General features: G+C 36.5%; 1 protein-coding gene across 1 annotated transcript in view; it reads left to right on the top strand.

The window, feature by feature from the left end:
• Positions 1-27,955, top strand: part of CPEB2 (cytoplasmic polyadenylation element binding protein 2) — a 54,389-nt gene that overhangs the window by 23,298 nt on the left and 3,136 nt on the right. The window contains exons 5-11 of the mRNA XM_010294368.1: positions 6,302-6,325; positions 10,022-10,192; positions 11,823-11,912; positions 20,119-20,237; positions 20,515-20,629; positions 22,426-22,607; positions 27,140-27,955. The exon at positions 27,140-27,955 is cut by the window's right edge and continues 3,136 nt beyond it. Coding sequence (XP_010292670.1) covers positions 6,302-6,325; positions 10,022-10,192; positions 11,823-11,912; positions 20,119-20,237; positions 20,515-20,629; positions 22,426-22,607; positions 27,140-27,367 — 929 coding nt within the window. The 3' untranslated portion in view covers positions 27,368-27,955. The remainder of the gene's footprint in view (positions 1-6,301; positions 6,326-10,021; positions 10,193-11,822; positions 11,913-20,118; positions 20,238-20,514; positions 20,630-22,425; positions 22,608-27,139) is intronic.

The raw sequence follows: 27,955 nt of genomic DNA, 5'->3' as shown, positions 1-27,955 counted from the left end.
GCTACTTAACTATTGAAATAAAATTACTGTTTAGCCCACACAGGCCATAATCCTGATTCCTGGTCAGAAATGACATTGAATATTGGTGTGCTTGATGTTACAACATTTACAACAGTTAGTTTTCTGTATTTAACTGCAACTGTAAGACCTGTTCTGCAGGCTGGTTTGTTCAGGTGGTATAAATGCAATTGTCATTATCGCCTTATTTATGATGAAGAGTTAGATGGGAAGGTATTAAAATCTAAGCAGTCTTATAAGCAACTGTGAAATACTTCAATGCAATCAGTGTAAGAAATTAATATTTTTTTAATTTGCTTCAAGACTTAGAATGGGGAGCTTCTCTTTTTACAGTTTTGCGTGCTAAAAGAGCATGTGGGAAGCATTGTTACTCTATAGAATATCTAGGAAAAAAAGTTTTTGCTATTACCACGGACATTGGAAAAATGCATCTCAGTGGTACCAGGCTATCTTGAAAACCTTACCACAGAGCTACAATATGCACTGAAGAATATTTTGATTTGTTATTAATGCTGGTGGGGTTTCCAGTGTAGTTTGGAAATTGGCACTTAATGTGATTGCTGTCCTCTTCAAAAGCTGCACTATTATCTCCAACCTTCAATAGGTGAGATAAAAATTAACGATTTGACTATTTAAAAGACAGGTGCTGCAACACCTAATTTTTAGGTATGCCTGTTAGAATTTAATTTCGAACCTCGGTTTAGACATCTAAGCTCTCTGCCATGACCTGGAGAGTCTGGTGTACCCGTCAATGAAGTCCAGTGCAATCATGTATACCGTTCAGAGCCACCTCAAGTTGGAGTGTCTGAGCATCTCCTTACAGCTCGAGAACAGAAGCAGTGGGCACAGCTTCTGGGAAGCTCCAGCTGCTTAGACTCTGCTACAACCTTCCTTTCTTAGGAAGAATTGAGGGGCTTCCTCCAAATGTGCAGTAATGAGAATTACAGCTTGAAGAGTTGCTGATAAAGTTGTAGACTTCAGTTTCCTTCTCTGCTTAAGTGGATTCAAGCTAACATTTCCCTGTATTCCTGTAATTGGTGCCCTGGAGGGAGGAATAGGGAGGAGGAGACTTGGTAATCCAGAGACTCACATTTGTCCCTTGCTTTCTCAGTAAGTGTTGTAGTTGCTAGGAGGACGAGCAAGAATACCAGACCTTCATGAAAGAAAAGCACCAACATTTTAAAGGATCTATGTGTGCCCTAATACTTCACACTAGATCATGACCCTCACTGGATTTTAGTTGGCTTGATTTCAGTGGACTGGTATCTGTGGATCCCTGTAAGGTTCTGACATGAACCAGGCTGGAATTCCTCAACCCTTTTAAGACGAAGCACTTCTAGATAAAACTTATTTTTAGTTACTTTTTCCTCTTCTTAAATGATAGATCTTTTCCAGATCATTTAAAGGGTACTTACTGAACTGTACCTAATATTTACAGTTGTCATTGTTTAAATTAATGAAATGAACCAAAGGAAAGATGATTTATCTGTTTTAATAAATTATATAGTTGATAATTATATATCTGTGTCAGCAAAAGCTGTAAAAAAAGCAATGGATTTTTAATAACTGTTATCTCTCAAAAGTCAAAAAAAAGATACTTTGGAATGGGTTTACCTGAATACATCTTTAATTGTCAACTTATCTCAGAGAGAACCTTTCTGTAGCAAGTAATAATGCAAGAGTCCAATTTGTTGGGGTGTAGGGTGTTTTTTTCCCCATTATAGGGTTCCCCCCCTTTTATAGTTTCAGTGCATTGAATTTTTTTAATGGCTGTTGAAACACATTTCACCATTTGATTAGTTTAGCAAGGGAGTAATGGACTTTCCATCTTAAAGATACTATAGCTCGTTGTCCTTCTAAGAAAGGTGTTTTACTTCAAACAGAAGTTATTAAACTTCCTATACAGGAATTGCTAAATGAGTTTCTGTAGTCCATTAGGCATGCCAAATTTGAATGGTTATAACAATCTCTTTCAGCCTTAAAATCTATAAAGATATGATTTCTAAAGAAATCTTAATAGAATTTAGGCACCCATCTCCAATAGAATAAAATGGGAATTAGGCACCTACCTCTATTTCTACGGGAAATTTTTGCCGTAATTGTTTATGGATTTCTTTCAATGACAAGTATTAATGAAAAAGGTGTTATTACTTCACTGTTAACATTTGATCATTAAATCAGGAATGTTAGGGACAAATAGTATTTTATCTTGCTTTCTATCATAAATTTTCATAGTTGTCTTTATAGGAAGCTTGACTACTAGTTTTTCCTGTTGTACAACATAATATTTTTAATTCAGTTCAGTCATTCAGTTACTTAAATGCATCCATATTTGATCTCTGGTACATATTTGAAATAAATGTCTGAGTAAAATAGAAATGATATAGTTACTATCTGTGTGATAGCATTGCTCACATAACGTACAAAGTTGTATTGTGTGATGTTAGATAAACATGCACTAAAACTGTATATACTTCTGTCTCTGCTACTTCTGTCGCTGAGCTGATCTAAGTTGCAGAAAGGCAGGTATTAATTTTTTTTGACAGGTTTAAGCCTTATTAGTATGCAACTTCAGGGGTATAGAAAGAGAAGGTTTAACTGTAAGGGAATGTCTGTGTTGTATATACAGCACTCTTAATGTTCCAAAGTTATTGGACTTTGTTTTTATTGGACATCATCATACTTCTTGTATGTGTCTCCTAATTTATATTTTCTAGAATAACAGTGTATCTGTTGCACTTTCTCACTCATTTGAAGTCTCTCAGAGTTTTTGGCTAATTAAGATATCCAGCTTTATAGACTAAAACGTACAAAAAATATTTCTGTATGACTTACTCTTTGAACAAGTTCAGGATTGAAGGAAGAATTCCTCCTTTTTTGTTGCTGTCAGTCAATTATTTACCTACAGTGTGTGGCGTTCCCGAAAGGGCTGTCTCCCCTGGAATTATTTATGTAAACATATGTACTAATTATCATAGAATCGCAGAATAATTTGAGTTCAAAGGGACCTTTAAAGGCCATCTAGTCCTACTGCAATGAGCAGGGACATCTTCAACTAGATCAGGTTGCTCAGGGTCCCGTCCAGCCTGACCTGGAATGTTTCCAGGGATGGGGCATCTACCACCTCTCTGGGCGACCTGTGCCAGGGTTTCACCACCCGCATTTTGAAAGATTTCTTCCTTATATCTGGTCTGAATCTACCTTCTTTTTGTTTAAAACCGTTACCCCTTGTCCTATCGCAACACGCCCTGCTAAAAAGTCTGTCTCCATCTTTCTTCTAAGGCCCCTTTAAGTACTGGAAGGCTGCAATAAGGTCTCCCTGGAGCCTTCTCTTCTCCAGGCTGAATGGCCAGTTATGTAGATGTATATATTAAATACATATATATATAAAGCTATATATATTATATACCTAAATGTATAATTAAATATATGTAATGTGTATTTTTATAAAGACCACACACTCTGTAAGGATGTGTGCCCTGAAAGGTATAAAACATTATGTACATACTATTGTAATAAATAGAGAAATATTTCTGATTTATCTAGTATCTTCATAAAGAATAATTTCATTGCTTACAATGTACTAAAAGTTTGATTCAGTGGAACTTTTCACAAGTAGTATCTGGCCTTTGAAAGAAAAGTTTTTTATATATATATGTAAAGTGGAGAGATTTAAATACTCAAATTTCATGAAGATAGGATATGTTTGCTTTAACATCATATTTTTAGTAACGGTAAGACTTTGTACTTACTGTTATTAAAACACCTCATCTATACTATAACCACTGTGGTCTGGATAAAAATATAAAAAAATAATGACTTTTGCAAAACCATACATTTTAGTGTTAATGATCACATTTACTGCAGCAGTGCTTACAGATTGTCTAAGAATAGGATCATGTTTTTCTAGATTCAAAGTGGCAGAAATCCCTGCCCAAACTAATTTGCAATCTAAATGGACAAGACAGATAAATATCAGGGAACGGAGTTTGCTGTACAAGTAAAGTAAATAATGTGACAACATTAAGTACGGTTATTTTCCCATTTTCTCTGATTTGCTGAGCAAAGAATACATCTTGGTACATCTTTGGAATTTCCATATATATAAAATAGTGCAGTAACTACCTTTTCAAGTTAAATTGCATTGGGGTTTTTTTAGCATTTTAATAACCCTTGAAACTGTTGTTGCTTATTTTTAAACGCACAAAGAAAAACAGTTCAGGTATTCTGTAACAACATATTTTTATGCTTCATATCAGCTTGTCTTAACTATGAAAATGTAAGAAAATAGCTGACCTGGTTTGGTGGCAGAAAGGAGCAGAAGTGGCAGAAGAGAAGAAAAATTACTAAAGCTTGTGCTAAAAGTTGCTTATTAATATGCACTTGTATATTATTCTTTGATAATGAGAGAACATGGCACTGCAGTCACTGCTATGGGTGTGATGCACTTGAATTTTCTGTGGTTACTCTAGTTTTATTGTGGAAGAACAAAAAAAAGGGATACGGGGGTGTTAGATGAGGGCTTAGTGATGCCACTGCTAATGCTATGTGGGAAGTCACTTTGGCTGAGAGTCAGAAGAGATTTGTACATGCTGCAACGCTGACACAGAACTGCGTGCCTCGTGAGTGCCTGACTTCAGAGGAAAACAAGTCTAAAGTTCGGCATTAGTCTCCCTGTGCAGCAGCAACTAATGAGAGAACTAATCACATGGAAGAACACGTTATGTTTTGTGGATTCTATTTGGATGTGGGAAATCTGAAATTAGGTGTTTCCACTTGGTTAGATACCCAAGCCTCCTTCGGAAAGTGTGCTTTTCTGGTTTGACTTTTAGTAGAGAGCTGGAGGATCTGACAAACTTTAAGCAAAAGACTGTTCTTATCAACAGTAATTCTTTCAGATCAAAGAAAATAAATTTGAAAGTGAGTTCAGTGCAAGTTCGATAGGAATATGATGACTGTTGTGTAAAAAATCAACAGTTTTAAGGGAGGAAAAACAAAGAGAGAGATTTTCAGATTTCCATAAGCAATCCGTGGAATTCCTAGTAGGAAAGGATCATGAGAACAACAACAAAAAAAATTATACTTAACTAAAATTTTGAAAAATCCCGGGCGAATGGGAGGTACCAGAGTGTAAGTATTTAATAATATGAGAACAGAACAGTGAATGATATTTACAAATCACCGAGTTTATGAGGCTGCATGTGTTTCAATGTCCCAGAACCACAGCTGCTTTTTAGGAGAGATGTACGTAAGGAGTTCTAGTAAAATCAAAACAATAATGCTTGAGGCACAGGAATCTTTGCTCATAAATGTTGCTATAACATTATGGTTTATAGTAATGTTTTCTATTTGGAAATTTAACTACAATGCTGTAATGATTAAAGTAATCTTTCTCAGATACAAAGTCTGTGAAAAAGGAATTGAAAATACTTTGTGGAAACGTAACTAAGAAATTACACACAGCTTAATAGTTTTTGTATTAGTAATCTGTCTATTTTTAGTTTCCTAGCCTTCAGGCAGAGAAGCAATCAGCAAGGTCTTCTGAACTGTATCTATAAGCATGATCACTTTAAGAGTCTTACAAAACGCAAAAGTTAGGAAAATCTTGAATTTACTTGTAGTCTGTCAGAAATTGTTGCTTTGCCTTTGTGCAATATTTTTGATACAATGGTATTTCTTGTGACTTGTGCCCTGATTTTGTTTGCTACCACAAGGACTCTCTTGTTTCAAACAAAACCTTGCGGTTAATTTTCTGCTAGGTCTTTTCATGAAAAAGGAAGGTCATGGCTTATAGCATTTGTATTGTCACTGTAAAGGACTGTACAAACTGTTCCGTGGACCAGGATGTTTCTGTGATTAATTTAATGCTTGCTACATGCTTTTTAAAGTAATATTTTCCTTTTTACAGTTTCAGTACATGGTGTGTTAGACACTTGTGTAAGATGCGAATCACGTAATCAAGTTTGTGAGGATGAATTACAAAGTTAGCATAATTTATGGATCCATAGTTAACATGAAGTTAAGCTCAAGTGTAAAGACACATTGAAATATTTTAAAGTATGTTCTTTATAGCTGGTGCTAATGTCAATTTAGTAGTAAAATAGCGTGGTATTTCAGTGAGACTTCAGTTTAATGCATTCTCATCTACAATTGTCAGTAGCAAGTACCGATGCAGATTTTTACTTATCACTTACCCACATAGTTCTTTGTATCTTAAATATTTTAATATGTGGGAATGATACAGTTATTTGTCATTTTACAATTGTCCTTTGTTTGCATGCAGCGAGGAGTTATGGGCGAAGACGAGGTAATTCACTTCTGTTTGTTACAGTGCAATTAATCTGATTGAGCTGTTACTGATCATTACAATTAATTAATCCATATTGTTGATTATAAATCCCTACCTGCATGTTGTCTTAGTTTGGGGGAGAGATGGAGGGTTGTGAGGGAAGGAAGGGTGCAGTCTGGATTGTTACAATGATCGATCTCTTTTCAGAGTTTGAATTGCAAATCCTTTAATCGGTTAAAACGCTGTAGTTCTAATCGTAATTTAGTTCATGCTAATGGCTACTGCTTGCAGTCATTGCCCCCTTTAAAAGTATACAGTTTGCTAGCTGTTCTTCTAACTCATCTTCTTTTGCTTCTGTGTAAGTAACAGTGTACAGAGTAAAAACTGAAAGCCTTCCATAAACTTAGCAAGAAATCTAGTAGGCAACTCTTGGAAATAGTATAAGCCAATATATGCTGACTGACCTTGGAAAAGCTATACTGATTCAGCTATATAAGGATGTGACGTGCAGTTGTTATAAAGGCTATGTGAAGTGTGTAGCAAAAACATCAAGATCTTTGATAGCTTCCAGTATTCACAACATACACATTAGTTCATGTCTCTCTCTCGATCTCTGCATTGGTTCCTAACCGGTTGCTTAGTAGTCTTGATATAGAAAGGAGTGATGATCTAGATCATGGTCAGCATTTGTAACAGTACAATCATGTTTTGATGATTCCTGGCAGATTCTGCTTAGTTCTTTTCACTGCCATAAAAACAAAAAGAAACAAGTGTTTAAAAGGACTTGTCCTTTTAATTCACAGTCATCGGGAAAAATGTGAAAGCCTAGCAAATTACCTTTTTGCGCTTTTCATCTGAGAGACATTTAAAAGTGTAGAGGAGGGAGAAGAAAGTATTGGGAGTCATATAGAGCATGTTACTCTAAATGTGTCAATCCGTTGTTCTCTACGTCATCTTAACTCTCTGAGGAGCACAGTGCCTTTGGCAAACCTCTACCCACATGAAAGTAAAACTGATCTCTGTAGTATCACTTCAGAATATGTTCTGACGGTTTAATTTGTACTGGGAAGAGAGCCTTAGATTCTTGTTGTTCTTAGATTTTAACATTGATCTGTGGGTAAAAAATAAATTATTCTGAGAATTATTCTTTGATTTTTTTTTTTCCCCCCTATATACTTGTGTATATTGTAAGACAGAAATTGAATTGTCTGAGAAGTACTTTTAGGGAAACTCAAAAACATAATTTCATGGTCTGAAGAGACACCTTTTTTAAGTATAAATTGTGGTGTTGGGGTTTTTTTAAACAAAAAAGAAAAAAACACAAAACAAAACCCACACTTAAATGCTTTTGTGGCAATATTCTAATGCCAACAAGTTTGTTAAAACTGGCATATTTTTAAGTCACTTAGTTTCTTTTTTCCTGCAGTAGAGAGACTTGCAGACGTAAAGAGCAAATGTGTGTGCTTTTTATAAAGATAACCCAGTTGAATTACAGTCATTTTAGATTTAAGATGTTAAGAATAACTCTCATATATTAATGAAAATTCTTAAAATTTCCACTTCTGCAGTTTCCTGTGAGGTCTTCCAATTTGAGTCTTATTTCTTCCTTTAGCCACTTTTTCCTTTCACTATCGCTATGATTACAGTTTCATCTCCTCCATCATTCACACCAGGAACTCAGAAATGCATTCTTCTATCCCCCTTAGTTGATTGTGTAACCAAATCTTACCACTTCTTCATATACATCTTTAAGATCCAATCAGTCTTACTAGCATCCATAACTGAAACTCACATCCACCTTACCCAGTTGCTGCAGTCCTCATAGCGTGATCTTGCTCCTCTTATGTCTAAACAGATTATTTACAAGAAGAATCTGCCTGGCTGCTGCTTCCAACTGTGTTAACTTTCTGTTTCTCCCTTGCTTCCTCACTGTTCTGCCCCACTGGGCACAAGCTACTTGCTTCCGCTTTTAAAGTCACTCTCCTGATCTCTTATCTAGCTGGTGAAGGCATCCTTATGATAGCAAGCAAGGACGCCATCACGTGCTCCCCGCTAGTTGTAGTCTCAAACACACACATCACCATTCCTAACAGAAAGGAGGAGCCTGCTGCAGCTTTCTGCATTTGCTGTTCTCCTCTCCATCAGATGCCTACTTAAGACATAAATGTAAAATGCCACCATAAAGATGCTGTAGTTATTGTCTTTGTTTCTTAGTACAGTCCTGTGGTCCTGCTTGTATTTTGTGATCTTCGTGACATTTTATTATGTTTAGTTATTTTCTATCATCTTGTGTTTTCATTTGGCAATTTTTATATACTGTATTTTTATTATGGATTTAGACACCCAGTCAGAGTCATTAGGCATTACCACAAGATATAGGTCATTGGTGGTCATGCCTGCTGTCTGTTCTCCAGCCTTGTCCTGAAGCATTTGATTCTCAGGTGATCTGGTAAGGTAGTGCAGACTCAGCTGTCAGGGACTTACTGCTCCTGCATATGGATTTGCAGTGGGTGAAGAAGTTGGCTATTTGAGATGGAAAATTAACTTGCTTCCCAAAGGAAGGTGGTTGTGCTAGGTTGGTTTTTTTGTTTTGTTTGCTTGCTTGTTTTTGGAAAGCAGTTGAATTAATGAATAATTACTTTAACAATAAGTGAAACAGGAGAAATTGCACTTCAGAAGAAACAGTGATGTGCGGTATTTATTTTGCTTCACAAAAGTGTTTCTTTTTGTGCTTTTTGCACTTAAAAGACTGACTTCTGAATTTGAAACTGTCGTTAATCTTTATATTGCTAATCTAAAGCAGTGAAAGTTTGAACAAGCCCAGATGCATATCCTGGCCTTCCAAGTCTTTTCATTTTGGAGTTCTCTAAAATTTGTAAATATGATACGGGGGGAAATAAATGGGATGGAATTACCATGTTTTCACTGCCCCCACCATCTATATGTCTGTTTTGGTCACTTTGCATTTGCAAAGCCATCCTGTGGACTTCTCAGATTTTACACTTGCTTTTCAGGGCAACTATAATTTTACTGAGGATTGCTACATGTTAGGAACCACCACAAGGCTTCCCTCCAAAACTGTGGGAAATTTGAGAGCGAGAAGGATAATTCAGCACTGTAACTCATTTTTTCAGTGTTACATTTTGCACATTTATTAAAAATTCTCTTTTGCTTTCTTAGAAATTAAATCTATTCTTACATTATCAGCATCAGATACCTTTAAAAGAGATGACATACCTGTTTGAAACTTCTTACTGTGTACCTGCTTTTTCCATTTCCCTGTGTTCAATTAAAGTGTAAGATTTTTAGACATGTAGTCATTCAGGAGATGGAAGTTACCTATTTAACTTGAAGCTAAACCAAAGGCGGACTAATGAAACTCACTTAAGCAGTCCTTAATGTGATCTCTTCATAAATAAGACCCTTTATTTAAAAACAAATTACTACTTTCCTACTGGATGCAGCAGAGTAGCTACAATATAATCTAGTATAAAGTACTATGCTTAGAGTGATTGCAGCTTGCAATCTTGAATTTCCCTTTTGAAGTTTAATACATTTTTCATTTAATTTTTCTTTAAACTAATGTGCACTTTTCTAATATCTTGGTATTTTCATTTTTACTTTCCAGACTGCTATTCCCCATTCCCTAAAATTACATAACCATGTAATGCCACAAAATTATTTTAATGTATGTTGTTATCTTTTCTTTTTAAGGCCGTTCTTCCCTCTTCCCAATAGATGATGGTTTGCTGGACGATGGTCATAGCGATCAAGTTGGAGTTTTGAATTCACCTACCTGCTATTCAGCTCATCAGAACGGAGAAAGAATTGAGCGTTTTTCTCGGAAGGTGTTTGTTGGAGGTCTTCCACCAGATATTGATGAAGGTGAGCTGCCTGAATACTAAGCAAACTAAGTTTGGAGGGAGAGAGAAAGAGAGATGTTGAAAAACCTAAATGAAGTCGTAGAAATAGTCCACCCAGTAAAATAATGTGTAAAAGGCTACACCTATATATATTTTTTGTAAGAGTTGATAGATATATTGAGCTTAATATCATTTGATGTCATCTACCTCTTTGGGTTTTGAGATGGTTCAGTTGTCTCTGATTCTGCACTTGCAGATCGTAGAGTTGCATGTGATGCCTGGAATTCATGCTTCTGCTTACCTTGCAGTGGTATGGGGATGCATATTCCTTTCAAATACATCTTAGCCCTCTCTGTGCCTACTTTATTCTCTATTCATAGAAAACTTGTATTAGTAATTGAATTGCAGACTCTACTTTACTATTACCTGAAGATCTCAGAAGTGGTTTAGAAGGGTTAATATTATTCCTGTTCATAAATACAGAAACTAAGGCAGAGGAAGGTCAAGTGGCAGAGTGCTCTGTGATGCGTTGAACATAGAAAGTACCACAGAAGCTCAGGCTGCTGTGTGAGGCAGTTGGAATTGCTTTGTACTGTAGTGCTGATTTGAAGTGATCGTGCTGTTTAATACTATGTTTCTCCTGTGCAGATAAATGTAAATTACATGCTAGCTTGTAATGCAAACAGAAGTCCCTTTACAAAGTTCATTGTAGTCCTAGAGTAACTTGCAAACCAAATAACCTGACTGTGGTTAATTAACTTTCAGATATGGAAAGATGATATTTTGGTTTCATCTTCACTGTGATGCTTTCCTGCAATGTACTAAGGGATTTATTTTAATATACTTCAGCTTTTTCTGATGCACTTCAGCTTCTAATTCAAATGTGCACTGTTGCCTTTAATATAGATGCTAAAGACATACACATGGAAGTATCTTTTCTTTCTTTCCTGCCTGCTTATATGCTAATGGCAGGATGTGACTGAAAGAAATGGAGCATTTTGGTGTTTGATGAGTTATTGCTCTTGTAGAATTTAGGGTGGTTTAATTTTTTCCTCATGGCAAGGTTCTTACAGGTAATGACAGGAAGGAGTGACTGGGATAGAAAGACATCATGAAGTTGTGCAAGGGTGTAATAGATCTTGCAATAGGACTATTCATGGTTACGTTTGACGCGCTCCTAAATAGGCAATTTTGAGTTTCTGTGCCTGATCTGTGCATGGTATCTGCTGGAAACTGCTAGCATGCTAATTGTGGTGGTACTTACTATATGAGTATCTACCTACAAAGCTCTGAACCTTACCTCACTAAACAGTAAATTGTTCTAATTGCATTCAAACCAGATCCTGAATTTAAGGAAGTACCATACCCGTTTTCACCAATTCCTTTAGCTGCCCATATGCTTCTGAAATACTCCTGTTATTAACCAATAAAAAAGAAACGCAAGTGTAAAATCACCAGAAAGATACTGTGTAAATATTAACGCTTTGGAAGATGTATCTATTTTAAGTTCTTCATTCATGAAAGTTGGAAATTTTGTTCCTTTTTTTCCATGAAATGTCAACCTTTGCTAGAAACAAAGATCTTTGCTTGATAGTACTTTTTCATTGAGTTATGTCATTTATTTTAATTGCAACTATTATACCTGCTTTTAGATGAAATTACTGCTAGCTTCAGAAGATTTGGGCCTTTGGTAGTCGACTGGCCTCACAAAGCAGAAAGCAAGTCCTATTTTCCACCAAAAGGTAAGAGAGTTGGAAGGTTTTGACCTGCCACTGATTGTACATCTTACCCTGGGAAACTGTCTCATCTTTTTCCAACGGGTATAAATCACAGTCCCTGTGAACAGTTAATTCTACAGTTTCAAAAGCAGGTTCAGACATGGTTCCTTAACATATCAACTCTAAAACCTGAGGGTGGTGTTTTGGTATTGTGCCTGGTTCAACGCTGGGCTCCTGAAGAATCTTCCATATTCTGATTTTCCATATATCAGATCAGTAGTATATAGTTGTATGTGTCAGGACGCATTTAGGTATCTGATCAAGATGATCAGTGTTACGTTTATTTCAGTTTTAGGATGTGAACTTCCTATTAAAGCACTGTCTTTTTGGAGAAATTATTAAATATTGATTAACTATTTATAGTGTTGCTGTTAGACTAGATTTTTTAATGTCACTTACAAAGTGTTGGAAAAGCATTCTGTACAGTAAGTAATTAAATTACGTAGCATATCTCTGTACATGTACAATCAGGTATTGGTACATGCAAAATAAATGCAAAAACCTGATCCAGACATGAAAGCAGTGCAGAGATGATTCCTTTTTTAGAGAATGCAGCCATTCCTTCCCTGGAAGGAATTCCTTCCCTGGAAGGGAGAAAAGTAGGCATAGTGCATTTATAAACTGATTCTTCATTTATTTATCTGACCATCTGCGCTGGAGAAAAGAAAGTATTATTATCCCAGATGGTCCTCTAAAGAGTGGGAAAAGGAATTGAAAGTATTTGAATAGTATTTATGGACATTACATGGAAATTCTAAGACAAACAAAGAGACTTCGGCTTTTTTGATTGTCAGCCTGATACAAAAAGCTACTGTCAAGTTAAATTTGATTATCCTAAGGAGTGCATCTCTCTTCAGAAATTACCAAGAGAAATTCTTGAGGAAGTCTTTGAGGAAGATGCATCTCTCAAAGTCTATGATGAATATATAGAAGAGGGAAGATCTAATATATTCTTACCTGAAAGGCATGGATTCTGGCATTCATTTTCAAGGACATAGTCCTGTCTCAACATCTGAACATCTTAAGGATATATTTCCAGACTTCCTCATTTAATAAAGCCTTCTGATATAGTTGGAATATTTATAATTACCACAGTAAAAAAAATTTTTTTTAAATCTGTATTGTAAGCAGAGTTTCTTAAAAGCAGATAATCCAGATAGAAAAACTTCAGTCTGTTGATCTGATTAATTCAGGAAACAGTTGCAGACTAAGTGTTGAGTTGATTTCCCATGACTAACTGATCCTTATTTGAAATTTAATAGCCCTTACTGGTCTTCAGTCTTAAAACTTCATTCTAATTTTCAGTTTACTACCTTATTCAATATTGTTTTGTAATACAGCCTTACACATTTAAAATATAGTATAGATTTCTCTTTGTAGATACTCTAGAAATATAGCTTACTATTAACTGCTGAATATTACTGTGTTTGTATCTGGTTTTTTCAGTGCAATAGATATGGTCCATGATTATTTTGTAGAAGAATTTCTTAAAAATTTGTCTTAAGTATTACTTGCATGTGCAGGCAAGAACCGTGTACAGATATATTTAATAAGATGTCTGAAACTGCTAAGATAGGCTAATTACTAAGAAAGCTTTGAGATTAGCCAGTAATTATCAATTTAGAAATATATACTATATTAGCCCAAGGAGTTGTGGGTTGGTTTTTTACTTCTAATCTCCAAGTCAGTTCAGTGTATATATTTTTGTTTGTTCAGTCTCATTAGAGACTTGACATAGTATTACTTTCCAAAGACATCTCAGAATTATCCAGTTCCTGATTTACGTAATAGTCTTCTCTATGGTGAAGAAATACAGCCTGCTTTTTTTTTTTTTTTTTTTCCTCTTGTTCAGTTTTCCAGGCTGTGGTTCCTTTCAGGCTGTCTGCTTACAGAAAGTCCTGAGGGAAGGCCAAGTTCATAATAAATATTTCCTTGCTTGAACAAATGCAAAAAGTGTCCTGTTCCATCAAGGCTGGTTGCCTCCTGAGAAAAAACAACTGCTTATTTTTAACTAACTACATTTGGTATTGGTTCACCGCAAAATTAGGCCTGAAGAAAACAGGAATTTTAAAAACTTCACGCTACTTTTACAAGGAAACTCTGTTCTGAAGCAGAAAAAAATTACTCTAATGAGATCAAAGTACAAATTCTGTAAGTGATCTGCCAACTGTAATGGAGAATTCCTTCCTTTCTGACTTGTCACTGTTTATCATAACTCCTGTTATTACATAGTTGGCAAATATACGTATTTATGAAGTAAGACACATGTCCAAAGCAACTTGCTGAGGTGAGGACTCCTTCTTATGATAATGAAGCTCTCAAATGGTGCCATGAGGATATGCCAATCCAAAGAAAGCCTTTCAAAATATGCACAGTTGTTTGTGTGCTCTGTACTATTTACAGTCCGTATCAAACAGAGGATAATCTGATTTAAACAGGACAGTATCCTCAGCCTTTTGTAATTGTCTGGGTGTTTCTGTTGCCTTCTATCACAATAGTTGTGCAGTAGGTTCATTTATTCAAGGTTCTTAACTGCTAATTTATAACTGACTGAAAAAATTAGCTTGAAAATGTTCTGTTTCTAGTTTAAGAAGCAAAACCCCAGGTCCATCCAAGTTCTGTTTAACTTGTTACCAGCTTATTTGATCACACTGGGTAGGATTGAACTCTGGATTCAGGCAAGTAACTGTAGGTGTCTTCATGTGTTATTAGTGTCTAAGCTTCCTTTAATCAATAGGAATCTGGCCAATACAGTCAGTAGAGTATAGAGGGCTATTTGGGTCACCGTAACATAAGCACATTGAGCATGATTCATTTACCCAGACCGAAGATATCTAAAAGATTTACACAGGCCCGGGAGATGTGTCACGGCACCTATTGAAGCCCCACACCATTCTGGAGTGCCAGCTGAAGGCTAGGTAAAGTCCTATAGAGGATAAATGGTGCTGGACACCTCCGTGTCCCACCTGGTCAGCTGAGTAACTGTCCATACACCACTGACTACGTTAACTGTATCTCTGTACTACAGTAGAAGCTTAAACACAGTCACTGCAGAAATAAGGAAGTAGATGTTTGGATCTTGAAGTGAATCCTGCTACCCCCCCCACTCAAAAGTGCCTCAGCTACATTACAATTGTGTCAGCCAGCATTTTTTCACTTCAAGTGTACTTCGGAGTTAATTCTCCATCAAAGATTACTAAGCTGAATGAGTGAAAGATTTATGTTTTAAAGATTAAATTTAATTAATATGGTGATGAGATCTCTTTAAAGAGGAATAGATTAAATGTTGTGTTTCCTTCCCAAATGTGAATTATTCCCATCATGAAATGTAGATCCATTGTCTATCTTGACCTGCAGTTTACATTGATTGTTTCTGATTTAAGCTAAGGCACAGCATTCTGTGAGCAAGAATTGCACTGACGCCATTTAGTTTCCTCTGGGGAGAGTATGTCAGGACAGTAGAGGAACCAACTCCAAAACAAAATAGAGCTGTACTGACTGGCATGGACAGTCAATATGGACATGCTGGCTCGCACTGATTTTCTTGACTCCTTCTCTAAGCCACCAGTGATAGGAGTTAACTGGAGTTTGACAGAGCTGCTGCTCTCTGATTTCCACATAGAGTATGCATAGCAGAAGAAGCGTCCTTTCTCTTTTTGATAAACTTCCATATTAGTATGAAATAAAGTATACCTCGCTCAGAAAATTGTGTTAGCTACCAGTGTTAATCTAGTCTAGAATACTTTGCTTTTGGTTTGTTCTTTATGTAATAAATAGAAAAAAATAAAACACTGATTCTGTGTGTAGGTTGGAGGAAGGGGGGTTGTTGATAGTTTTGGGGTGGTTGTTGTTTAATTCTTGGGAAAATTTAATTTGGTAATGTAGCTAGTTCAAATTTATCTGATGGACTTTGTGTTTCCAGTGCTGACTGACCCAGTACATTAAAAAGAAAAAAATACTTAATTTCTTGGTCTTGTTTGATTGAGAGAGATGTCATCTCAGAGTAAGGATGATTATAACCAGTATCTTTAGATATCAGGGCATGTAGTTCTAAAACCAGTTATCATCTCTGGAGAGATTTGGCTATTATTTCAGCTAATTTTCTGAGAAAAAGTATTATCAAAGTCACCCACACTGGTTGCCTTTGAAAATAGGAGTATTAGTAATAGTTCCAGTGTTATGCAGAGGAATTTAGTCAAGTGATTAACAGGATTTATCTAAACTTTGTCTCCCACAGTAGGCATAAATTCTGATAGAGGTGCACATGAACAAGAAATTTTTATAAGACTGTGTTTCATCTAATACTTTTCACCTTGTGAAATGTGTACAAAAAATACAACCTTTGTCTTGTGGCAAGTAATATCTGATCATGACCTGCTACTGTTGGTGTACCTATGACCCAAAGGTATGAAGCAGCTTCAAAGAAAACCATTAGAGTAGCTTTGCTTTTCTGTTGTAAACAGACTTGCGTTGCTATTGGGTGTGAAGTTTCTAAAGTTAAATGACTGATGTGGTATATCAAAAACCCAAGAAACCAGGGAATTAAGCTGTTTTGTAGTACAGTAAAACACCTCCTGTTCTTCACCCTACATCCCCACTGTCCTTCACTACGACGTGTGCTTTCTATCACACATGGTAATTTTAGTTCAGTACTACTTCAAAAAGACTAGTTAGGCACTTGATCTTTTTCATCATACTTGTGCACGTAACTTTCCACCACCATACTAGCTTTGCAGACATTAATCATCCACAGTAGTTCATGAGTTATGTATCTTGAGGTGAAAAATCACCCAATAAAAGCACATATTGAGAAAGCAGAAAGGGATCAGAATAAAGTTTGTGCCATACAGTTGTTGGCATGTTGTATCAGAAATAGTGTGGCCAGCAGGAGTAGGGAAGCGATCATGCCCTTGTACTCGGCGGTGGTGAGGCCGCACCTCAAATCCTGTGTTGTTTTGGGTCCCTCACTACAAGAAGGCTGTTGAGTGGCTGGAGCATGTCCAGAGAAGGACAACGAAGCTGGTGAAGGGTCTAGAGCCCAAGTCTTATAAGGAGCGTCTGAGGGAACTGGAGTTCAGTATCACAGAATCATGAAGGTTGGAAAAGACCTTTAAGATCATCAAGTCCAACTGTAATTCAACAACCACCATGTCTACTAAACCATGTCCTGAAGTGCCATGTCTGCACATTTTTTGAACACTTCAGTGATGGTGACTCCACCACCTCCCTGGGCAGCCTGTTCCAATGCTTTACCACTCTTCTCACCAAAGAAATTTTTCCTAATATTTAGTATAAACCTCCCCTGGCAAAACTTGAGGTCATTTCCTCTCGTTCTATCACTAGTTACTTGGGAGAAAGTACTACTTGGGGTTGCTCAGTCTGGAGAAAAGGAGGCTGAGGGAAGAACTTATCGCTCTCTTAACTAGCTGAAAGGAGGTTGTAGCGAGGGGATGTCAGTCTCTGCTCCCAGGTAGCCAGTGATAGGACAAGAGGAAATGGCCTCAAGTTGCGCTAGGGGAGGTTTAGATTGCATATTAGGAACAATTTCTTCACGGAAGGGGTTTTCATGCATTGCAACAACCTCAACCCTGGAAGTGGTTGAGTCACCATCCCTGAAGGTATTTAAAAGACATGTAGATGTGGTGCTTAGGGACATGCTTTAGTGTTGGACTTGGCAGTGCTAGGTTAACAGTTGGACTTCATGCTCTTAAAGGTATTTTCCAACTGCAATGATTCTATGTGGTAGCTGTAGTAACAAGACAAGCCCTGATTTATGATGTCTAAATGAAATACCTAAGATAAGAGAGTAATTTCCCTCTGCAAGCACTTTCTAGCTAATGAACATAGGCCGGTTACCAAATAACTGGTGTTCTTTGGAGAAATCCACAGCTAATGTATAATTGATTTGTGCCAGGAAATGCACCCTGGTTTAGGGCAAGTGATGGAGAGTGGTGTGTTTGCAAACTGTGCAAGTCTGGCATTCTTTGGAAGGGATTGGCTGTATGTGTATATGGCTATAAAATGTGGGACCTGAGCAAATTATATTCTCTATCCATGTTGCTTCACCAAAAGAACTGATTATTTTCCGCCAGGCTAGATGAATTGTAAATCATTGAAGCACTAGAGCTGTGGAGCAAAACTACAGTCAGACCAATTTGATAGTACAAGCTATACTTGAGCTTTCTCTGTGTCTTCAGAAGGGGAGTAGTACAGCTAAGTTCATGACACAAGCCTGTCTGGAGCTCAAAATTAAGCGGGATGAACCCAGACATGCGTACATGTTTTGCAGATAACATTGAGAAAGCAGTATTAATGTATAATTTTGATATTGCTTTTATTTCAGGTGTGATAGGATATAGTATTCCTAACTGATCCCTCATCAAGTTCTTGTAAAAAGATAGAGAATTCAAATACAAGCTGCCACAGTTAAGCATGTTAATAACTGTGGACGTACAGCTATATAATAGCTATGTGGACATACCATGTGGGTGGTAGATCATTGGAGACACTGACCATCTTTATGTATCGGGAGCTATATGGCAGTACCCGTGATTTGCTTTAAGATAAGAACCAATGGAAAATCAGCATCTGGCAAAACACTTTACTCGCTTCTGGCTGTGAACCTTGCTTTGTATGCCTGATACCTTAGTCGGTATCATGTGCATTTAGCCCTCTCTTTGTTTAATCAAGTTTTTGCACTCCTGTCATTCTTGTACTGAGCTCTCCATTCAAACAGGAATATGTGTGCCTGGCTTCCACACAAGTGAGGACAGTTACATGGGTCTGTCTTACCGTCACTCACTTACCCGTGCCAGTCTGCACATGCCCTCATTCAGGGAATAAGTTTTGCATAAGTAATACGTGGATTTTAAATTCTAAGATAAACACTGAAAGATATCCCCATTAAAACAGATTGTGCAGCTAAATAATTACTAATTAAGCTTAAGTTAAATAGGTTGTCACTAAAAAATACTGTTTAGCAATGAAAAATGGACTTCACAAGGAGGTGCTTCAGCCAAAGCTCAAAGATTCCCTATGGCATATTTGTTAAGATTCTAAACTAAGATTTACATAAAAATACAGAATATCTAAAACCGTGTCATGTGTCCCGTGTAGGTAGCTGTGATAGAACTGTGGTATGAAGGGTAAAAAATGAGGTGCAAGTTACTAGAAAGACCAGTATAGGCCTTACAGCTTTTTCTTTAAATCCTACTTTTGTTCCCATATATCTAAAATCAGTCAAGAATTTGTTGCTCTAATCTTATGTTCTTCTTAACACATTGATTCTTTAATGCTTTTCAAAATGCACCCTGCTGTCTTTGCTTTGATGACCTACACTGTGTCTTTGCAATAAGAAATTGCCAGTGGTTAACTAGCACCTCTCAGAAAAACAGTATCATTTCCAAAAGGCTTGGTAAAGCAGCCACATTTTCCTCTTGCCAAGCCTGCTCTGCTAAAAGCTGCTTCAGCATTTACTTTTCTATCCAAGTAATAAAACATAACTTCATGTGAAAATTCCACACTTGGTAGTAATCCACAGAGAAAGCAATGTGGATTTATGGTCCTTTTAAAGTTCATTTCAGAATACAACCCTGATTGTGCTATCGGGCATCTGTGAAGTAACAAGTTTTGTATATATCATTATACTGTAACTGTTAAAGTATTCTAACGTGTGAGGTTCTTTGCTTGTCTGACTGTTGGTTTGTTGGTTTTTTTTACTGCAGCATTAAATAAGCATTTTAATTCCTATTTTTGTACTGTTTGGGAGGTTTGCTGGGTTGCTTATGTAACAGAGTACTTTGATCTAATCTCTAGAATAGAGATTAGTCCATTTTGCCAAGTCGGATTTTCATTGTATAATGTCCGTTGCTGCCAATGAATTATGCTCAGCCTAGACTTCCAGTACATGATAGAGCAGACATGTTTGCTTTTATTTGGTTATTAGTCTCTTTTGACAATTATTTTAAGGATGAAAGTATTTGCCTGGGTCTGTTGATCATGGCAAAGTAGTGCATAGTTAAAAGAAGGTGACTAATAACCAAGAATTGTTTTGACTTTCTTTTACTTTTGGAGTAAACACATTTGTATGGAAAAGTCACTGTCAAAGATGATTAAGAAAAAATAAAGATAAGAGGAAAGAAAAAAATCAGTTTGGGGTTTTTTTTTCTAGGTTATGCGTTCCTCCTGTTCCAAGAAGAGAGTTCTGTTCAGGCCTTGATTGACGCCTGCATTGAAGAAGATGGAAAGCTCTATCTATGTGTTTCCAGTCCTACTATCAAGGACAAGCCAGTAAGTAAACAGTAGATGGCCTGCAGGCTATAGCTGCCATCTGTCTAAAGCTGCATTTGAAATGATGATGATGAAAATAATCAAAAGTAAACTACTGTTGGCAGAGCTCAACATCTGGAACAGTTGGATGATTTTAAAATTGTAGTGTTTTGAACTAATAGGATTAAAACAGAGCACCTAGACCTGCTAAACTAACAGTTATGAAGGCTGATGAACATATATCCACCATGTAGTGAAACTTAAAAGTAGCATACTGTTTTCTTTCCCAATTCAATAGGTTCAGATCCGTCCCTGGAATCTAAGTGATAGTGACTTTGTGATGGATGGTTCCCAGCCGCTTGATCCTCGAAAAACAATTTTTGTTGGAGGAGTCCCTAGACCATTAAGAGCTGGTGAGTGTAATCTGTGGCTATTTTTAAAAGTTAGGAGATTATTGGGAATAATTTGAACCATGCATACTTTTTTATAGTTATGTATGAATAGATATAGATACAGATATATGCATATAAATAGAAGACTGTCATGATAGTTATAACGACAGTACAATATTCTTACATTTCTTTAGTAACTGTTTTCATCTAGCTTTGGCCACAAATCACTGTTCATTGTTAAGATTTACTGGAAACTTACATGTCTAAAGCTGATTTTGATCATATTAGCAAAACTGTAGTGTAAACTATGTCATGGAAGAGTTTGTTTTTAAAATAATGCTATGAAAACCTCTCTGCCATGCCCCATGAATATGTGGAGCTCTATTTGTACTTGCTTGTCATTGTACATCAGCTACTCTACTACTATCAGGTTGCAGTTACTTTTGCTAAGATGGACAAAGCAAAAACACAGGTGATGAATACTTGAAGGAGTAGGAATAGAGGAAAAAAAGGCAGAAGTTCAGAGAGCTAGCACAGTCTGTATGGCAGAACAGTATATGAGATTGCAGTACTCTTTCTAGGACATTTGTTGGAGTGCATGAAGGAAAAATTAAACGTTTCTGTAGCTTTGGAATAGTTGATCTACAACCTGGACAGTCTGCTTTGTGAGATTGACTGCAGTAGCCTTTTACAATATTTTATGGTGGCCTTCCAGTAAGTAGGTTGAAGTGAATGTTGGAAGTGGAAGCATTTTATTCTTACAGAAAGATGAGGTTTCAGATGGAAGATGTAGGAGAACCAAGAGTGATAGTGCAAATTTGGGGTGTAGAAAAATCTTATTTTTTTCTACCTCGGACTTGCAATGCTCAAGCTTTTCTGTTATTTTACTTTTACGACTCTACTTTTGACTGTAGTACAAGCTCTGTAAATGAGCATAAACACAGTGTGTTCCAACTGCAGATCAATTTTTCTTTAAATTCAGTCCAAATACTCCAGATTACTGTGCTGAATGTCTGTGATAAATTTAATGGGTGCATTCTTATGCTTAGCTTTCAAATGCCCTGTATATGTGAAGGTGAAACTTTTATAGCATTGTGAAATAAGAATCATGCCTTCAGAAAAGCAGTAAAACTTCAGGAGATTTTTCAAACTATTGAACATCAACAACTGCTGACACGTTTATACCCTAATACAGAGGATACTAATTCTGAAAAAAAAATAGTATTTTCCACCTAAATTAATTCCAAAACTGAATTTAGTATAAAATCTTACTAGAGGCTTGCTAAAATACTTGATCTGTAAAATTTGAGATTTTTGTTTCTATGAACTTCAGTTTCTATGGTAAGTGTAACACTGTAGAGATAATCACATTCTGTGTGGCTGATGAAAAGATGCCAACTACATCTTTAAATTCAAGTAGGACATAGAGCATTAGGACAGCCAGAGAACATGTACCAAGGAATTTGTGGCATGTGGATCTATTTTATACAGCTTACATTCCATGCCTGCCCAAAAAGTCTTTTGCTGTAATACCCTGAAGAAAACTGCCTTGGAATTTCAGTTCCAGGTTGTCAAGGACTGCAAGGACTTACAGTTCCATTGTTTCTTGGATGTATGTACCCACAGTGTGAAAGATCTGTCTGCTGAGTATTTCATAGCTTATTTAATACGTTTTTCTATTTCTTGCTATTACTGTTACATCGGCTGTTGCAAAATTAATAATCAAAATTAACTTTTCTAGTATTTTTAAAAACAAGCATATTTTATAAAGTTTGTAATGTGACAGTTTAAATCTACATTATTTTGTTTCTTAATAGTGGAATTGGCTATGATCATGGACCGTCTCTATGGTGGAGTTTGTTACGCAGGAATTGATACTGACCCTGAGCTGAAATACCCAAAAGGTGCTGGACGTGTTGCTTTTTCCAATCAGCAGAGTTACATTGCTGCCATCAGTGCTCGGTTTGTTCAACTTCAACATGGCGATATCGATAAACGAGTAAGTTCTACAGATATGTAAAAAAATAAACAAATATGAGAGTGAGGATCTACAAAGGAACTTCGCAGGGTGTGATAGCATTGCATTTGATTGCCCTTCATGACAGCTTCTACGTTTCTTTCAGTATTCCTGTAACTCCACTAGTTCCAAGAGTTAAACTGTGAATGCCCCCAAAATGAACAACAGGCATTCCACAAAGCAGCAGTTTGTTCCTTGGACATATGTTAGACCATATGCTCTTTCCATTCTGGAGTTCCTGGTTCTGTTGGGTATGGGCGAAGGGCTTGAAAATCTTTTTCTCTCCCTTGTTCTAATGAAACCAAATACTGTGATAATTCCTCTGTAATCTCAGGAAACTCTAGTATTCATTGGTTTCAGATTAGCTCTGTATTTGCAGCTGCCCTTTAATTTCAGCCACAATTGTCAGTGCTCAGCACTTCAGAAAACAAATCAAGCTCAACACCTAAAATACAAAATGTCTTATTCTGTCAGTTTTAAGTGTCACTAGTTTTGATGTCAAGAACTGCAGAGGTAGTCACTGGTATTAATAGATGTTCTTTGAATAATAAAAAATAAGGTCTTAGAGGAAGAAGGATTGAGTAAGTAAAGTAGTTCAAGGTCCAGTCTCCTCTACAGATCAAAGACGTGGGGAAAAAAAAAAAAGTAGTACAGTTAACAAAAGTCTGCTGTAGGGAGGTAGCATGCGATTCTCTCCTTTCAACAAATGGCAGAGTAATACAGCTTTACATCTGTCTCTCAGGTACCAGTTGCCTAGTGAGCTGAAATCCCCAAACACGGTCCTTTCCAGAGGATGGGTGGGTCTGAATATGGGCATTGAACTAGGCTTCACATTAAGATGTGACGGCTGCATTTTGCCGGTGGGATTGCTGTCCTTGTGACTTGCAGATGATTTTGAAAATGGCCTTGACACTGTGACTGTGTGAAGGCAAATAAAATTATTAATCAACTTGCATCTGAGTATTTGGACAAAATGGGAGTAACTCCAGAACTCCTTCTAAGGAAATCTGAAATGGGTCATTTAGCTTCAGAATCGTGTATAGCTTAGTGTGTTTCAGGAACCCTTTGGCTGTAAAGTGACCTAACTTTAAAATTAGAGGTGGACAATTGGGTCCCTTCCAAACTAGTTCTCCCTCAAAGGTGGGAAATGTGGACTTGAATGCTGTAAACTAGCGATATTTATATCTTGGTCTTCCTCTTCCCATGGAAGTGTCCTTGGCAGTAGAGGAGTATATGGTAGACTGGCAGTGCCATCTCATAAAAAAAAGGAAAACATGAACCTGCCTTTGCAGGCTGCACTTCCAAGTAGGTTAGTTTTGGTTTTTTATGGTTGGTCACCTGAGATTTTAAGGGCTTTTTGGATGGCATCTGAAATGGCAGAGCTTGTTGTTGGCAGAGAAAGGGATATAACTTGTTAACGTGTGACATAACACTGAAATACTTAAAGAGGGAAGGACAGTGAATCTCCAGTAAAACAACGGGCATGTGCCCGCTTGGAGCTTGGACAGGAAAAAAACCAAAACCACAAAATCTACCCCAAATACTAGATTCCAGAAGCATAGCATTTGAGTTATAGCCATGCAACTTAATTCAGAAAAACAGTAGTCAAATGATTTCTTCAATTACTATTACCATTTCCTCTTCAGTTCTACGCTATGTTCATAATAAATAAAAAAAAAAAAAAAAAAGGGGGGGGGGGGTGGAACAAATGTAATTAGTATCTGTATACAGCTGTTCATGGGCTGGATGGAGAGTTTGCTGGGGAGAGGGAATGAAGTTCTATCTAGGCTTTCTCTTTAAATATCTGAATTCTCACAGTGTCTTTTTTGATTGTTATAATTTGTGTTCGTTCTTTACTATTGCTTTTCTTCTTGAAAATCAATTTTTTTTTTACTTAATCATTCTCTTAAATCTGGAATTTTGGGCATTTTTATTAGCATCCTTGTTTTTTTCTTATTTTTAAAAATGTATGCTGCTCCTGAGGTGTTTCACTTGCAAAATACAGCAATGCCAAATTTAAGTATTTTAATAAATTTGTCTTTAAACATCATGATGGGGAAGGTTTAGGAACTTCTTTGTTTATTTCAGCGGGTTTTTAATCTTTATTTTTTAAAATTACCTTCTCTAATCAAATCATATGGCCGGTCCTTCTTCTTTATATAATTTTATATATATATTTATACAACCCAGTTATTTGCCTTACTGAGGAGTAATAGAGAACAGCCTCTTTCTGGGGAACAACTTAACTCTTAGCTGTTTCTGAAAGTATGAAAAAAGCTATTTTCAGAAATATTTTTTTGCTCCATAGAGTCAATACCCTAATGCCTTTTAGGCTCTGAAAATATTTTGAAATCAGGATTACTGCTGATTTATAGACGAGCAAGCAGTTTGTATGAATCTGTAAACCACTGTTTTTGTAAATGAGGAAGGTAGTCCTACTTCAGGTACTATCTTCATGTGAGATGTGTATGTATCCTGGATGATAAAGCGCTGTATTACATATTTCACTGAAATCTTAAAGGTAGGCTGTTCTCCTACCCTTTACCTTAGCATGGCCTTTCTATACCAGTTACATCCAGTTTCTGTAGGTCTGCTGTCCTTTCACATTCTTTTCATAACCAGTTTTGTCTGTGTAAAAGTCTTTTTTCATTGCTAGATTTTGCAGTTCACCAGTTTATCCTTCTGAGCTTTAGTTCAAAGATTTATAGTATTTTTTGCGCATACCTTTTCCTACCTTAATTGGAAATCTTAGCATCACAGTTGCTTAACAAACATTTCTGTCGTTTTAAATTCTTCCTTACCTATGTACTCTGCAGCTTCTCTCCTGTTCTTTTGATGTATAGATATGTTTAGTTTCTCTAACAGATGTTTTTCCTCAGTAAAGTGCTCCTTGTCCTGTTTTATCATATATGAAAGCTCAGCTCCAAACATTTCCTTGAAACTCGTTTGGAGTTTCAGCTCCAAACAATTCCTTAAAATGTTTTTAACTTTCACATGCCAGCAGTCTACATCCACTTCATGTACTTCCATTCCTTAAAGTGTTTCTCTAATACATTTGAAATGATCTTCATACCGATCTTGATGCATTAATGCACCGAAGCTTGAAATATATGCTGCTTCATGCTTTCAACGATTTTGAACCATGGACACAGTTACTGCATAAGGTAGCTATTTATTGGAAAGTTTGAGTGTAACTTGTGATAAGGCAGGTTGTTGTAGTGAAGTAAGAAATAGAGCTTGTACTGAATATAGATTACTGGAAGCATACTCTATTTCAAACATGGATGCGTTTGACATGTCAAGTATGACCTCTACTTTCTGAAGCTAAGAACATGAAGACTATTCTGCTGTAAAACTTTTGGGTGGGTAGCTGTATGTGTTTTTTTTTCTCTGGAGACACATGCAAGAAATAGCATCTTAAAAGTTCTTATTATTTCAGACATACTCTGTCTGAGTATAGTACGTAAAGTCAATGTCTGTATGTAATACTCTTCTTGGGTAATAGTATCTCAGAAAAAAAATCTCTTACAGCAGTGAGTTTTAGTATGAACTGGAATACCTTTTTTTGCCAACAAAAGGCAGAAGATAATATATTTAAAAGTGAGGAAAATGTGGAAGACAACAATACGTTCCTTAATGATGGACTCAACTCGTTTTGTGTTTTATCATGAAGTTCTTCCTGTCTGCTCGCAGTCTGTAATAGTTCAGTTACGCAAAGACATAATGCAAGTTTACCACTGGACTCCTGCCACTTTTCCACTCTGGCAGTCAGATGAGTTTGGGAGAAAGAAGCTGTGTAAGACAGGTGTTTCTAGCAGTCTGTAGACTTGCAAAATGGTCTTTTAAAAGTATTTTCAGAAATACATTGACTACAAATCTCTGTACAGCTCAAAGCCACAAAAAGGGCAAGTAATAGATGACCAAAATCTGTAGCTCTCAATTTTTACCATATTTCAGAAATAGGGAGTGAATTTACAGGGAAGAGGAGTGCTAAAAGATCTGTATTCCAGCCTGCAGAAAGTACTTTTCATTTGCACACAAAAGTAGTACATGCAGAGACTTATCGTTGTTTTTAAAAAAGGTTAATATATAAATAGTTAAATTCTTGTATGTTCAGTTATTTTTTGCTCAACAGTATAGAGCTGGATGCCATGTTGGGGTACATCTGGGAGCTGATGAAATTAGTTGGGAGACCTTTCAGCTTGTTTGCTTGTTTTCCACACATACTTCCCTATTACCATTTGCCAAGAACATCCTTCCAGAATAAATGAAGGGGAGGTTCTGATGTAGCTATTCATTACATACATAATGTACTTCTAAAGGTCTGCCTTGAAGTCTTCTGCTTACTGCATGGATAGATCAGTAGCTGATAAAAGATAAACAGTAATAACTGATTATTAGATAAAGGCATTAATATGTCTGATGTCAGACGATTTTTTTTTTTAACCTGAATGTCATATAAATTAAAGTAGGAATAGGTATTAACTAGAATTGTTTCTGTTTTACTCCAACAGGTGGAGGTAAAGCCATACGTGTTGGATGACCAGATGTGTGACGAATGCCAGGGTGCACGATGCGGTGGAAAGTTTGCTCCTTTCTTTTGTGCCAATGTTACTTGCCTGCAGTATTACTGTGAGTTTTGTTGGGCAAACATCCACTCTCGTGCAGGACGTGAATTCCATAAGCCATTGGTAAAGGAGGGGGCTGACCGCCCACGTCAGATCCACTTCCGCTGGAATTAAACATGGTGAACCAGCATCTACATAAGGAAAGAAGGGTGCATGTGGCTTACTGTGTTTGAAGATACTGACATGCAGAAGAAATAAGTGCATTCTTCTGCTTTTCACCCCAGCTATCAATACATGCATCTTTATCAGCAGCCAAAACACTACAAGCCTCTTGTTTTTCACCAAAACCCTACATCTCAGGCTTACTGATTTTTGTGATATTTTCATGTTAAAATAAAATGTTTTTTTGTATTTTCTCCAAGTTATTTTTATATGTAAAGTTAAAACTAGATATGAGAATGTTTTTGCGTAGGGGCACACAGTCTGCTGCTATATTTAGTGGGTGAAGCGTGCACTTATTTCTAAACATGGGTTTTTAACTTCAAGATCTGCCCCAGTAATTTACCAAAGGTAGCAAAATAGTGAAGATGGAATATGTCTGCTACAAAAAGCTTATTTTTATTGTTGTTGCTATTTTCAGTGTATACATAAACTAAAAATTAGGGTTGATTTTTTGCTCTCCATTTTGACTTGCAAGAAATAATACCTCAAGATAATCTGATTTATTAGCTATTTTTAAACATTTTTAATCACAAGCTGTAT

Source organism: Phaethon lepturus, unplaced genomic scaffold, assembly GCF_000687285.1.
Source record: "Phaethon lepturus isolate BGI_N335 unplaced genomic scaffold, ASM68728v1 scaffold9289, whole genome shotgun sequence".
Taxonomy (NCBI): domain Eukaryota; kingdom Metazoa; phylum Chordata; class Aves; order Phaethontiformes; family Phaethontidae; genus Phaethon; species Phaethon lepturus.
Note: the sequence above shows the minus strand (reverse complement) of the source record. Positions and strands in the feature narration are given on the sequence as shown.